This window comes from Triturus cristatus, chromosome 7 (assembly GCF_964204655.1).
Source record: "Triturus cristatus chromosome 7, aTriCri1.1, whole genome shotgun sequence".
NCBI classification, from domain to species: Eukaryota; Metazoa; Chordata; class Amphibia; order Caudata; family Salamandridae; genus Triturus; species Triturus cristatus.
In genome coordinates this window covers 1193076799-1193092076 of record NC_140590.1, presented here as the reverse complement: position 1 = coordinate 1193092076, position 15278 = coordinate 1193076799, and the positions used below count along the sequence as shown (strand labels likewise).

Here is a 15278-nt window from a genome sequence, read left to right as displayed (position 1 = left end):
TAAAATCCATAGAAAACATTCTGTTTAAAAGGTCTGCTTCCCAATGGAAACACACAGAGATGCTGATCGATATGATGCGCATTATTCTCTATAACAATGTATTTTTATTCAATTCCCAATGGTACAAACAGAAGAAGGGAGTGGCGATGGGATCCAAATTTTCCCCCAGTTTCGCCAATCTGTTCATGGGTAAATTGGAAGAGGACTGGATATGGGGACCAGGAGGAGGCAGATTCCATGACTCTATTCTATACTGGGAGCGCTACATCGATGATTGTCTAATGATTTGGACAGGCAGCCCTGAAAAACTCACGGAATTCTGCATATACCTAAATTTAAACACTTCACATATGAAATTTACACAAGAATCAAGCAGCATGTGTATCAAATTTTTAGATATTGAAATATTCATTAAAAACAACCAACTGCACACCAGACTACATAGGAAAGACACCGCATGTAATGCGATCTTACACGCAAAAAGTGCACATCCACCGCACCAAATCAATGCCATTCCACTAGGCGAATACACCAGGGCCAGAATGAACTGCAGTATTGACACAGATTTTCGACTTTGCTTACGGGACATGGAAACCAGATTCATTAAAAGGGGATACAACAAATCTGTAATCCAGAAAGCAGGGAACAAAATCAGAAACACTGACAGAATCAAAACGATCACAGACAAGGAGAAGAAACCCGCAGATACATCAGTCAGGCTGATCACCAATTACGATGATCACAGTAGGGCCCTATCCAAAAGCCTACAGAAACATTGGCACATCCTCACAAATGACCCCTCTTTATCAAAGTTCATTAACAAAAGACCACAGATTACTTACCGAAGGGGCAAAACTTTACGCGCACGCCTGAGTCCGAGCTATACACACAACGCATTCCCAGATACATGGCTTAGCGTAAGATCCAAAGGTTTTTTCAAATGTGGCTGTTGTGGCATTTGTAGATGGGCTGATGACAAGAAAAGGACGTTTCAAGGCCCAAATAAAGAATCTGAGATCAGGGTGAACATTAATTGCAACACCAAATTTGTAGTGTATGTACTAGAATGTACATGTGGAGGTAAATATGTAGGCAGCACTATAAGATGCTTGAAGGAAAGGATTGCAGAACACGTAAGAGCCTTGAAACAGAAAGATTCAAGATACCCCATGGCATTACACATTTGGGAGTGTCCCACACAAGGCCAGACCAAGAAGTTTAAATTCTATGGTATAGATTTTTGCAAACAGAACCCTAGAGGAGGTAATAGGGAGCTTAACTTGAGGAGACTGGAAGCCTTTTGGATCATGCGCTTACGAACCTACGACCTAGGTTTTAATAGTGACAATGAGATGCACTATTTCCTAGGAGACTGATAGGTTCCTTTTCATTTTGGAGTCAAAAGGGTTATTGACTTTGGAGTATGGTCCTTAGCATGTGATCATCTCGACAATGTATACATACGGGATTGACCACATTTGAACCATAAACCATATTAATAAAGGATATTAACAACAGGTACCAACAATTACACCACACTGTATTTTCTAGGAAACAAATGTCACCATAACTATTGAATGAGGGTAGACTAAGAACGATATCAGATGGATAGTAATGTGTAATGTAGACTTTGTTATGAAATCTTATGCATCGACAAATTATTGTGGCTTATTTTCTTCTCCTATGTGCACTTGAATGTTCTGCTTTTCGCTACGATGTGTTTTCTATACTAACCGATACTTTGCTGCAATTTGTACCGCTTCTCCATTGTAATCCGTCAAGTGAATTTTTTCGTTTAGATTATTTATTGAGTTTTGGCCATGTATTCTCATGTAAGAATTGTCCTCATTCTTCTTTCGAGATCCGCGTTTCTTGACAAACTTTGAGATAAACACAAACTCAATTCAACGCATGCGCACCACTAAACGCATTCACATACACACGTTCTAGTGTTTGACTTAGTTTCCCGATATAGACACTTCCGGGTATGCGCACTAAAGACACGCAAATAGACGCGGAGAACACCGAGCACCTACGGATAGACGTACTCGTCAACGGGTAAGAATTACTCCAGAACCTGGGGATTCCTGTATAATTGGTGGCCCCATTCGATTTTGTAGAGCGTGCGAGTGACCGATTCATATTACTCTTTACAGAGCCTGAGTGTCGAAACTGAACAGTGTGACAAACTCACAGACTGGGTTGGACCTTTGGGTAAACAACTGCTGACAACGCTTAATTACACCGGTTGTTTTTTGAAATATAAGACCCCCTGGGTCGGAATTATCACCAGGTGGAAGGTAAGCCTGGATTCGAAGTACTTACTCCACCACATGTGGTGAACTAGTGCATCATAGGACTCTTTAGTGTTTGTTTATGGCTAATTAATAATCAAGAAATGGATCGTGATAGTGTGTGGATTTTCTTCACTTGCTTATAGGTCTGAATCATTGGCCGTACTACGATAAGGTAGGGGTACTTCGATATCGGCTCGCACGTGTATTTAACTTTCTCCCTGAGCGGGGCTAATGATAGAATTTTTCACATTCACTTGGTTCACTCGGTTTAATACAGTCTTAACCATGATTTTTGAACACACAAGATTCGCACATGTAACACTGTTTAAAAATAGAGGACACATCCGTTCACGCGGCACCTGCTGTGAAGGGGTCTTAATAGTATTTTCACGCACTAAGGACGACGTATACCTATATATAATTTTCTATCTCTCTGTTTTGGTCAAGAATACTTAAATTACTACTTTCATCTCTACTTATTTATGGGTGATTAACCCTTAACACCTGGTTACCTTTCTGAAATCCATGGTGCATTGACCAGTGTCGACCTTTCCCACCTTCCGAATTAGATTTGTAACTAGATTTCTGTATGTCATTACATTCAGATACTTGTCTGTGATATATACCCTGTATATGTTTTCTTACCAGCCCTGAAGAAGTCGGGGGTGTGTGTACCCCATGACGAAACACGTGTTGGCTGGCTGGATTTTTCTGAATTTCACCATAAAACCGAAAACTGAATCTACTTGACCGTCCTGTGATCCCTCATTATCCAATTATTGTATTGCATGAATCTTGTTTGATACAAATGGTAACATACCTTAAATACTGTGAAATTAACGTGTGCACAGTCTTGCTTTATGTTCGTATAGCGGGCTTAGGCCCACTTGTAGAGGGTTTAGGGGTTGTTTTCCCTCTTCTGTTGCACCGTTTCTGATTTATTTCAACTTGAGACAAGAACGTATAAAAGAGAGCGCTCATTATTAACCTGGCAGTGTGAAATAATACCCCCAGTTGGCTAATTGCTGAAGGCATGATGTCCGCACTTTATAACCGAAAGCATACAACACTGCTACTCGGACCCACTCGACAGGCGATTGACATCTGGCACGAAGCACACGGAAAAATGGGATGGACAGGTAAATTAACACAGCTCACCCCTCTGTGGGTGACACAACGGCTGGGCGGCTTGGGGCATTGCAAGGGTTTTAACAAATGGGACGCAATTGGAATATCAACAGTGGGTGATATGTGGTATAAGGGAGGGATCGCCACATTCGAGCATCTCAGGGCACAATATGACCTAGCGCCCTCTGAGAGCTTCAGATACCTTCAGATTCGACATGCCCTGCAGGCGGCCATACCACCCGGCGCGGAGGTCCCTGAGGCCTCTCCCTTGGAGGATAGACTCCTAACGGATTGTATGTACAAACGAGCCATTTCTTTCACATATAGAAAATTAGTGAACAACCTCCCCGACCCGCACGGGGCGCTCAGGGGAAAATGGTCACGAGATGTCGGCAATTTTTTTTTGTAAACAAATTTTTATTTGTCAAATACACATGTCGCGAAGCTCTGTAGCCCAGAGACTTCCATCGTATCAAGACACAACATATCAGCTCTGACAAGTTTCTCATAAAGTACCTAATAACAATTACAGAAGAGACGTGCAAAACAAGAACCGCCCCTCGATTAAAAAACAGTGAACACTCCCTCCCCTCCCCCCCCCCCCACCCATCGCACGGCCAAACCAATCCATACAGCAAGTCTGTGTGCGACTATGAGTCTGTCCTTACTACAAATCATGGCCATATAGCCCGGTAGCACCCAATAGATACGTGTTGCACGTCCCCAAAACGCATGTAAAAGAGCGCCGGACACCCAGGCAATCATCCCTCCGAAATGGGTTCCAATTCCAATCCCCTGTAATCCGCCCACCGCTTCCAAATTTTAAAGTGTTTTCGCGGGCAGCCCCGCGCTACATAAATGGGTGCCTCTAGTCCCATACAGAAATCCAGCCCAGCCTTCCAAGCCGATATTGGGGGGGCAGCCGCCGCCTTCCAGGCCCTGGCTATATCCCGTTTGGCAAGGGTAAAACCCAGAAGCATCAGATGGCGCTTATAAATATTGCCCCCTATATCGTCCATCACATGTAGGAGTACCAGTTTAGGGGACCGAGGAAGATCCCACCCCAGAACCTCTGAAAGACATGTCAGTACGCCCCGCCAGAACCTAGCCAGTGCAGTGCAGTCCCATACAGTGTGGAGCAACGTCCCTTCATCACACATGCAGCGAAGACAAATCGGGGATGCCACCAAGCCGGCCCTATGCAAACGAACCCTAGTGAAATACACTCTGTGGAGGTATTTGAACTGAATGAGTCGGAGACTCGCAGGAGATGTCGGCAATTTTGACGAATATGAATGGCGGGAGGCGCTAGCATCACCACGGGAGGTGGGGATACCGTCTAGGTTAAAACTTGTGCAATTAAAAATCCTACATAGAACTTACTACACTAGACGTATCCTATACAGAATAGGGTCGGCATCACATCCATACTGCCTGAGACGCTGTGGGGAAGAGGGCACTTTCCTCCACACCCTGTGGGAATGCCCCAAGATAATGGAATATTGGGTAAAAGTGATGAGGACCATATCACAAGTGGTGAAAATATCGCTGACGCCCGAGCCTAGAAGATGCATTCTAAATGTATGGGAGCCAAATGATCTCACGCGCCCAGCACAAGAATGGGTAACACTGGGGATAATGGTGGCAAAGCGCAACATCGCACAAAAGTGGGGAGCGAAAAAGACACCGTCACTTGCCGCCTGGTGTGGAGATCTTGATGTGGCTATGGTGGCAGAGAGGGCAGTGTTTGTAAGTCGGGGCTGTCCGGGGAAATGGAACAAGATATGGGAGGCATGGAATTTATACAGGGGAAACATTTGTGAACCCCCCGACCTCGAAGCAGAAGAGGACTCAAATAATGAAAGCGGCGAAGAGTTAGAATTGTAATGTGAGGACAGTTACCAATCCAAAGAACTGTCTGCGATTTTACAAAACCAAGTGTCACAAGTTTCATTAATGCAAAGGTGCTGACTATATGTATGCGCAACAGTATGTCAGAAATATATATGCCTTGAATGTGAAAATAATAAAAACAGTTTAAAAAATAAAAAAGAGGTGAAGAAATGCAATGTAAATTGACTACTAACTTCTAATCTGTACTATATTTATGTCTTCGAATGTATGGATAAATCAGACTAGGATGATAATACTGCTGTTGATATGAATAATTGTAACCTTAACAACGTTAGAAACATGAGTGCTCAGACTGGTAACAATAACCTACGGTAGGTGATTGAAATAACACCAAGAAGGAGATTTGAGTGATACCAAGAAATGTATTGTGGTTGTTATTATGTATACCTTGTAGTATTAGTCAGTTTGCAGCACTGTGACATACTTACTGGACGACCCAGCTATGTAAGTGCAGCAACTGAACTGAATTTGTATTGTGTTTCTACCCCCCCCCCTATTTTGCTCTACAATAAAGAATGGTTAATAAAAAACAAAAAAGGAAATGTATCTTGGATTTTGCATGCTAAAAGTGGCTTATAGAGTGGACCTCTACTCTGCTGAATATCACTACTGTTATTGTAATGTTTTTTTAAAAACTGAAAATAACGTTTTGAAGAATATTTTGAGCCTTTACATAATATTTATGCTTTTTATTTTAGCAAAACCATGGCTGTACCATCTTTGCCTACATGTGTGAGCATTTCCTCGACTGGGCGTTGGGCTGCAGTAGGAACAAGCGAGGGCTCTGTGTATGTCCTGGACACAGATAGCGGACAGGTATCACAAGCACATCTTCTGCAATTGTTATATTTGTAAAGGGGTTGGATTTAGATCCAACGATGAGAGGAAGGAAGGACTAAAGGTCTGAGATTTATTGGCCGAAAAGATACCTGTGTACTTAAAAAATGCAAACAGTGACTGGGCTGGATGAGGATTGTCTGTGTGTCAGTCTGTCATACTTTGGAGATAAGATCTTGTATTTCTCTGGTTTCTCAGTCTTTGATCAGTCTTTGGTCCTTAGAGAATTCCTTCTTTATTGATTGGTCAACATTTTAATGGCTTTGCATAGTTATTTCAGGTGAATCGTACTTTGATGTTTCTCGGGAAAAAAACTGAATCTAATCATCCTACTGTTTCAGCATCTACAATGTTGTGTGACACATTGAATGTTTGTCCAGGGTATCCAATGACCTATCTGATGTGTGGTCTGAAAACTATGCTTATTGTCTATAAATATGACAAACGGAGAAGGCTTGAATGGTTGATGTCAATTGGAAAAGATGCCACTGATCGCAGAAACTCTGGAGATTGTATTCTCCAGTTTTTGCCTGCTTTGTTCTATGTGTGCTCTCTGTGTCCTGTTTGGTTGAAAGTTCTGAGGCTCATAGTGGGCACACTTTCCTTTGGTAACAATGTTACTGGGGCTCCATGTATTCATTATGATTTCGCCCACATATGAGGACTGGACAGTTGCATGTTTTGTATTACATGTATTTATCGGAAAGAGACACGTTAGTGATAGATTCCTTACCTTAGAATATCCCCAGGCGTCAGACTGGATCCGGAAAGTTTTTCGTCAGCAGTACCCCTGCGCGTCGGTAGGCGTCGGTGTACGGCTCCGCATACGTCGCTGGCGTCGTAGCCGCCGAGACAACGTCGTCGGAGCTACAAAAGACGCGCCCATGTGCACTGATGTCAGTTCTTTCTTTTTCCGCGCCAGCAGCGCAGATCCGAGAGACAGCACTATCCCTTGTTAAAAGTTTTTAACTTGGTTTTCTGAGAACTCGTTTCTCTTGTTTTGTCGAGTACTTGACGCCTGGTGCAGTAGTGATGCCCGGGTATAAGTCCTGCAGGACCTGCCGGCGGAACATGTCGGTCGCAGACCCGCACAACGTGTGTCTCTTTTGCTTGGGTAATGCCCATGACCCCGAGACGTGCCCCGATTGTCGGGCCATGGCGGCGAAAGCTTTGCGGGAGTGTTCCCGAAAGTTGTTGGATGCCCTGCAATCTGTTCCGCGACAGTCGAGGTCCTGCTCCTGTGGGAGGTCGAGGGACCGGTCGCGGAGCCATCACCACCGCTCGTCGGCCTCTTGGACAGGTAAGTCGAGGCGCCATAACAAGTTGAAGAAGTGACGTCGCTCTTTTACCCCTCACTGGTCGCGAGACGCGGCGGAGGGGGCCAGCGGTCACTCCCCCGCGGCTCCGGTGGAGCCTCCGTTGTTGCCTGCGGCCTACCTGCCCTTTCCGGGCCCGCACGCGACTCCCGAAGAGGCGCAGGCCTTCATGGCTGCCTTGGGCCGTTTGTTTGGCCCATCGGGTCCCTCCGGAGCGCCGTTGGGCCCCGTGGACCCGTTGGGTAGGTCTGCCCCCGTGCCGCCACATTTGGGCTCGGCTACGCCGGCACCATGCCCTGTGGCGCCGCCGGCTCCGGCCTCGGTACCGGCTCCAGGCGCGGCGCCAAACCAGGATTGGTCTCTTACCACCCGATCCCATTTCTTGGGGGGAGTTTTTCCTATTTCACAGGCACCTCGCCCTTACCGGCCTCTTCCTCAACCGGTGGATGAAGGGGAGTACTGGGAGGGGCCTGAGGACCCTCTTGCAGCTCAATGCGAGGTCGAGCCTAAATGGGAAGGAGACATGGAGGGTCCAATGGATCTGGATTTCTCTCTGCACCCTGGTACGCTTTCCCCTTCTTCCGTGGTAACGGAGGAGGTTGGGACTTTTTCAGTGGTGTAGCGTAGGGCGGTTGTGGCTCTTAACCTCGAGCTCCCTTCTGTGCCTATTAGGACCAATCTCCTGACCGAGATGCTGCAGCCAGCGTCCTCCTCCGCGGAGCCGCTACTGCCCTTCAACGATGCACTGACTGACATCCTGTTGAGCACCTGGAATAAACCCAACACAGGGGTTCCTGTAGAAAAGGGTGTGGTGTGCCGCCATCGCCCGGCGCCGGGCGAAGCCCGCTTTCTCACACAACACCCGACGCCTGAGAGTCTGGTTGTCCAGGCTTCTGCCTCGCCTAGCGCGTTCCCTTCCACACCTTCAGACAAAGAATCTAAAAAACTGGAGCAGTTTGGGAAAAAAATGTTCACCTCTGCCAGTTCTGGATTGTGGGCGGTGAATACTGCGTGCCTGTTGGGCCGCTATTCCCACTCTGTGTGGGACAACGTGGTACAGATGCTCCCTCAGTGCCCTGTGGAAGCTTGAGTGGTGCTCTCCCAAGCTATTACCGAGGGAAGAGATGCTGCTAAATTCACTATCCGTTGTGGGCTTGACATGGCCGATTCCCTCGGCCGGGCACTTTCCACAATGGTGGCGCTTCGCCGATACGCTTGGCTTCTCCGGGGATGTCCAGAACACTTTGTTGGACATGCCCTTTGATGGCACACGCCTCTTTGGTGACAAGGCAGACAGCACCCTAGAACGCTTTTGTCAGGTCCGAGCAAGACAAGCCATGTAGTACTCTTAGATCCAGTCAGTTGGGTAAAGTGGAATACAGGAGATACCGATTTAAACCTCGCAGAGGAATATCTCTGCGATTGATGACCAGATTATTTTGTAATCTTTTTGATTCAATTCGGCGGAATTCCAAGATGGCAGCCGGTAATGCCAGTTCAGAAGTTACAAGTTGCCGCTCTAGTGGTTCTATGGAGATTCCTCTTCAGCTGGGTTCGCGCGCTCTCGCGCTGAACTCATCGCACTTCAACGGTGAATTCTGAGGAAACGGTTGCGTATTAAATTCGCTGCAGGTTTCTCCGCTTCTGAGGTAGACCTTCGGTGTACCATTCAGTGTGCTTCCAGAGAGTGAAACCGAGTTCATTGCCTAAGTGGTCACAGTAGGTACACTGTGACGTAAGGTCAGTCTCTTCGCGGAATTTCCGCGAAAAGAACTTCTGGTATATTTTGGGGCTATCGATATTAGCAGAACAACTTGAGCCCAGTCAGGGATATTTGTTAAAGGACAAAAGACTTTAGTTTGCAGCGTCATTCAGACTACAGGAGAGTCATAAATTAGTTAGTGGAGTGGCTACTGAACATTTTGGAGAACATTGACTTAAAGACATTTGCTAAGCAATTGAAGAAGAAGAAGGAATAGAAGGCTGTGGCAGTCCTAGCCTTTGTGAGTGTACAAAGGAAAGTACAGAGCAGAGAATAAAACTGGAAGGAGTAACAGCGAGGATCCAGCAGTAGATATGGATATATATATATATATATATATAAGTATACTTACCAACTACTCGACTAAGTACAGCATCCTTATTCCTGCACCATTCCTGAGAAGAAGAGGGTTAATATTTAAGGAATACTAGTGGGAGTTCAGGTAACATTATTGAGTAGAAAAGATAACACACTATTCCTACATTTGGTTGGAGAGAGTTTAATAAGATTTCTTTTCCACAGAATTCTATTAAGAAAAACTGTCTAATAAGAAGACATAGAATTCCAGCCCACGGTAGAAACACAAGAGAGAGGCAAGCCAATTGAGAAGGACAGGTATTAAGTTAGTTTCTGGGTTGGAGAGGGAAATGTAGTAAAGGATAATTGTTACATAACCTGTTTATCTTTTAGGAGACAGAAGAAGTCAAACAAGACTCCAGTCCAACAGAAGCTGAAGCAGTCTTTGGCAGTCTCTCTTTGTCATCCCAATTCCCCTTTCCCCCTCTTTGCTAGTTGTGAACTTAGTTTGCGGTAGCGGAGTAGGGTATTGAGGATCACTCATCTGTTCCTGCGGAATCTCAAGTTCTGGATCAGGTACTTGACAGATTGAAGTGCCAGCCCAAAACTTCCGCCCGAGCAGTATGGCTGAAGGAATTGATCTTAAGGCTTTAGCGTCAGTTTTGGATGGAATACAGAAACAACTTATTGAAACTATGGTTGAGAATAAATCCTTGAGGGATGAAATTAGAAAATCTAGTCATGAGACCCAATTTTTGCGTCAGCAGTTTGAAGCAATTTCTGCTGGTGCTATAGAAGGTTCTAAGGAACATAAGTCACAAACGTTCACTCCAGCCCCATCTGCGGCTGAGTTGACCACTCCGGTTATTCTTGCAATTTCCCCTACCATACCACTAGCGGCCCCAGAAAGATTCACAGGTGATCCACAAAAGGCCCAGATATTCCTCACCCAATGCTCTCTTCATTTTCTTTGTTGGACCATTATTTTTATGTTTAAAACGTTTTAATTGAACCAAAACAAACCATGGGGGAGGGGGATAGGAGGTTAGGGTACATAGAATACAATCAAAGAAGAAGGGTGCAACTCAAGAGGGTTGGCGATGGATAGCTCGGTGGACCAGGGGAAAAACACAGTAAATGAAAGGCTAGAAATGCAATCTGTAGAATCCCTGCATGCATATCCTACACCCCAAATCTAAGCAATGAAAGCCAGCAGCAACGCAACAAAGCACAATCCCCCCCCCCATCCCCCCTCCCCCCAGTAACGAAAAAACAACCCCCCACCCCCCCGTCCTATGGTCCCGCTCCAGATTAATCCTCACCAAGAAGCCCCCCCCCCCCCCCCCCCCGGGAGGCCCCCGTCTTACATGTGAACTAGTCCGCCGGGGTCACCGGCGGCGTCAACCTAAGAAGCCTAAGATACCTCGGGCAGGTAAGCTCCCGGAATTCAGTGGACAGCAGCGCTAGAAAGGGTTGCCACAGCTCTTCAAATTGGTCTATCTCCCCCGCCACCGTGAGCGACAGCTTCTCCATTCCCAGCACATGCCAAAGCCTATGCAACCAACCCGTGATGGAGGGGACAGTGGCGGTGCGCCAGTGGATAAGGATGTTCTGGACCGCAGACCCCAGCGCAATCGCGATCTGCCTACCTCTGCGGGACTTCAGTGGGTACATTAGGTCATTGGGGAGGCCCAGCAGGACATACGCCGGGAAGCGCGGCAGCTCTATCCCAAAGTGCTTATCCACCTCGTCCAAAACTTCCTTCCAGTAAGCGGTCAGCACGGGGCAATCCCAAAGAATGTGTGAGAGGGTACCCTCCTGCCCGCAGCCCCGCCAGCACCCCTTGTCAGTGTGTTTATGCATTTCATACAGTCTCTCCGGGGTGTAGTACCAATAAGTGGACACCTTAGTAAAGGTCTCCGTAAGGCCCGTATGATATGCAGAGTGCCGCGCCCGGTACGCAATTTTGTCCCATTCCTTGTGGCTGAGTGTTCTACCCAATTCCCTGTGACAGCGCTCCCTCCCCGGGTTGTAATAGTGAGACGGCGGGGGTTGTAGGTGCTTGTACAGAGCGGTAATTAGCTTAGCGTCGGAGGTCCGGGAGACCAGCCACCTCTCATACGGTGTAATTTGACGAGCCGCTGTGTCACGCACCTGGGGCTGGAGGGCCCAATGCCGAACCTGCATATAGCGCAATCTATCCAGCTCCGTCAGGCCGAACTCCTGGCAAAGTTGCTGAAACGGAATCACTCCCTCCGGGCCATAGATCTGGAAGAGCGCCCTGCAGCCCGCCTGCACCCAATGGGAGAAAACTCCCGGCTCCATCCCTGGGGAGAAGTCCGGGTTGCCCACTACGGGTGTGAACGGCGAAGGGAAGGTGGTGAGGCCCCGAACCTCACAGACTGCGTCCCACACCCGCAGGGGGACCCGCGTAACAAACGAAGCGTAAAGGTTAGGTGGGCGGTGTGCGCGGCGCAGGAATGGAACCTCTTGTAGGGTGCGGCCCGCCACTGCCTGGTCTTGAAAGAGCCAGTGTTTGTCGGACTCCCACCTGCTCCACTCCACCAGATATCGCAGCTGTGCCGCCTGAAAGTACTTACGGAGGTCCGGAATACCGAGACCCCCCGCCTCCGGAGCAAGCGTGGAGAGGACCCTCTTCATTCGCGGCTTGCGGCCCTGCCAGACAAAGCGGGAGATGTCAGCCTGCATTTGTCGTATCCAGCCCACCGGGGGCTGGAGAGGGAGGGCCCGGAAAAGATACAATATCTGGGGCAACACCGTCATCTTAACCGCCGCGATTCGCCCCAGCCAGGACAGCAGGCCCTTGCTCCAGCGACCAAGCTCCTCCTTGATCTTCCTGCTGAGGGAGGCATAATTGGCCGTAACCATCTCCGGTAATGTGGGCGCCAGCAGAATCCCCAGGTATGGCACCGTGGACGAGGACCACTGCATGGGGAAGAGTCGCTGAAGGTCCCTCCTGGTGTCCGCAGCCAGGGACACGTCTAACGCCACCGACTTGCTCATGTTCATTTTGAAGCCGGCCACACAGGCAAAGGCTTCCAGTTCCCGGAGGCAAGCAGGCAGCGACCTCCTAGGGTCGTCCAAGGTCAACAGGACGTCGTCCGCGTAGAGACTGACAGTGTGGACATACTGGCCCATCCGGACCCCCACAGCGTCCGGGTTATCGCGAACCCTCTGAGCAAACGGCTCCATGTAGAGGGCAAACAAGAGCGGCGAGAGGGGGCAGCCCTGCCTCGTGCCGCGTTCGATGGCAAATGCACCGGAGCTACACCCGTTGACCCGTACCGACGCTGAAGGATGCTTATAGCAGTTGAATACCATGGTGCGGAACCTATCTCCGATTCCCAATTTCTTGAGAACCAGCTCGAGATACGGCCAGTGAACTCTGTCGAAGGCCTTCTCCGCATCAACGGACAGCAACATCCACTCCCCCGGGACTCGCGAGGCCTTCTCCAGAACATGTGCCACCCGCTTGGTATTGTCAACCGTCTGTCTGCCAGGTACGAAGCCGGCCTGGTCCGCCTCCACCAGCCCGGGGAGGAGCGGACCCAGCCTGGACGCTAGAATTCCTGTATACAACTTGAGGTCAACATTTAAGAGCGAGATGGGTCGGTAGGAGCCGCAGAGGGCCCGGTCCTTCCCAGGTTTCGGGATTACCGCGACCGTCGCCCTCAGGAGATCCGGTGGGACGGCTCCCGGTTCAGAAAAGGAGTTAAACAGCCGAGTAAGGACAGGGGCCACAGCCGTGCAAAAAGTCTTGTAAAACAAAGACGTATACCCGTCCGGGCCCGGGGCCTTACCATGCTTCAGCCGCGCGATAGCGGAGATCACTTCCTCAACATGGATATCTCGCTCCAGATGGTCCGCCTGAGCCGGATCCAGCACCGGAAGGGTCACCGACTCCAAATAGCCTGCGGCGTCCCGTGGCGAGGAGGGCTCCTCCGCGTACAGCGCCTCGTAGAAGCCGCGGAAAGATTCCGCTACTTCTGCGTCCCCGGAGACCACCACTCCGTCCGTGCCCGCCACTTCCTTCACGACGCCACGCTGCTGCGTGACCCGGAGCCGGTGTGCTAGGAGCTTGCCACATTTGTCCCCCCCAGTGTAGAAGGCATGTTTCAAGCGCAAGGCGGCATACTCCGCCCTGTCAAGATCCAGTGCCGACAGGAGCTTCCTCGCAGCCTTCAACTGCCTCCACACCCTTGGCGCCCCCGTGTGGCGGTGAACCTGCTCAAGCTCCCGGACCTGGACGGTCAGCTCATCCCTCTTCCGTTGCCGCTCCCTATTTTCGGCGGCGGAGATAGAGATAAATTCCCCCCGGAGGACTGCCTTCAATGCCGCCCACTGTGTCGCCTGCGAAGTGTCGGTGTTGCTATTGTGAGTTAGGTAGTCCTGTATGACCTCCTCAATGCGCTGCACTACAGACTTTTTGTGTAAAAGAGTATCCCGGAGGCGCCACACCCCCCGAGAGGGGGAGGCCGCCGACCACTGGAAAACGCCAGTGACTGGCGAATGGTCCGACAGGGTCAGGACCCCGATGTCCGCCGCCGTGGCAGCGGCACGCATCGGTCCACTCACCAGAAGGTAGTCCAGCCGTGAGTAGGTTCGGTGTGCGTGTGAGAAGTAAGAGTAGTCCCTATCCGTGGGGTGCATGGAGCGCCAAAGGTCGTGTAAGTCCATTTCCGCAATCCGGGCCTTCACAGCCTGGGACAGTTCCCCCGTCTGCGGGAAGCGCTGCGCCGATCTGTCCATCACAGAATCAAAGACAATATTAAGGTCTCCCCCCAAAATGACGTGGCGGTCGGGAGAAGCGGTGACCTCCACCAACACGGAATCGAGGAAACGCTCTTGGTGGTCGTTTGGGCTATAAACGGAGCCGACCGTAAACGCTATGCCTCCCAAGCGCATGCAATACGCAAGAAGCCTCCCCTTCTGTTCAGCACATTTATACAAAACCTCCCCCCGAAAGGAGCTCGCTAGAAGAATGGCCACCCCCGCCGTCTTGTTCGCTGCAGAGGAAAAGAACTGGGTAGGGAACTTAGCAGAGCGCAGCCTATGGCAATCCCGGGACAATAAGTGGGTCTCCTGCAAAAGGCAAATGTCCGCCTGCGTCCCCTCCAGCAAAGATAAGATCGCTCTGCGCTTCACGGGGTTATTCAGACCCTGAACATTAAGGGTCACTACCTTTAGGCCCAACATTCCTCTCGGGGATCGGGAGCGCCGTGCAATGGGCAGGGGATCAGCGGGTGGGGCGCGCGGGGCAGCCGCGCAGGACAAGTCAAAACAGACCAAGCGTGGACATGGACAACATCGGACGGGACCTCCCCAACCCCAGAACAACCCATACACCCACCCAAAACACAACCCAGGCAACTAGCCAAACTCAAACACCCCATTGTCCCAGTCAAGCCCCAAAACGGGCAAGTCCGTAGAAAGAAACGAAGTGGACGTCCAGCCACTCACCTCCATCCGCTCCCCCCCGACCCCCCCGCCCCGTACCCAGCATTTGAAGAAGCTAAAGGCATCTCCCCCCGGAGTGAGTGTTAGGCCGTCAAGGCCACGCCGGAGGAGCCGGCTGAGTCCCTGGCCGCCGCCCTCAAAGCGTCGGCCATGTCCGCCCTGATGGTAGGGGAGTCAGGACGCCCTGCGCTGGCCGCTGAGCGTCGCCTCGTCGACCTCCGCCGGCTCCGTCTCTCCGAGGACCTCCAC

General features: G+C 49.8%; 1 protein-coding gene across 7 annotated transcripts in view; it reads left to right on the top strand.

The window, feature by feature from the left end:
- Positions 1 to 15278, top strand: part of LOC146811566 (telomerase protein component 1-like) — a 1575504-nt gene that overhangs the window by 949331 nt on the left and 610895 nt on the right. For all 7 annotated transcript variants that reach the window (XR_014966741.1, XM_085618541.1, XM_085618539.1 and 4 more), the window contains one exon: positions 6038 to 6155. Coding sequence is in view for 6 of the 7 variants with exons in the window: in XM_085618541.1 (XP_085474667.1) it covers positions 6038 to 6155 (118 nt within the window). In the remaining variant the exon portion in view is untranslated. The remainder of the gene's footprint in view (positions 1 to 6037; positions 6156 to 15278) is intronic.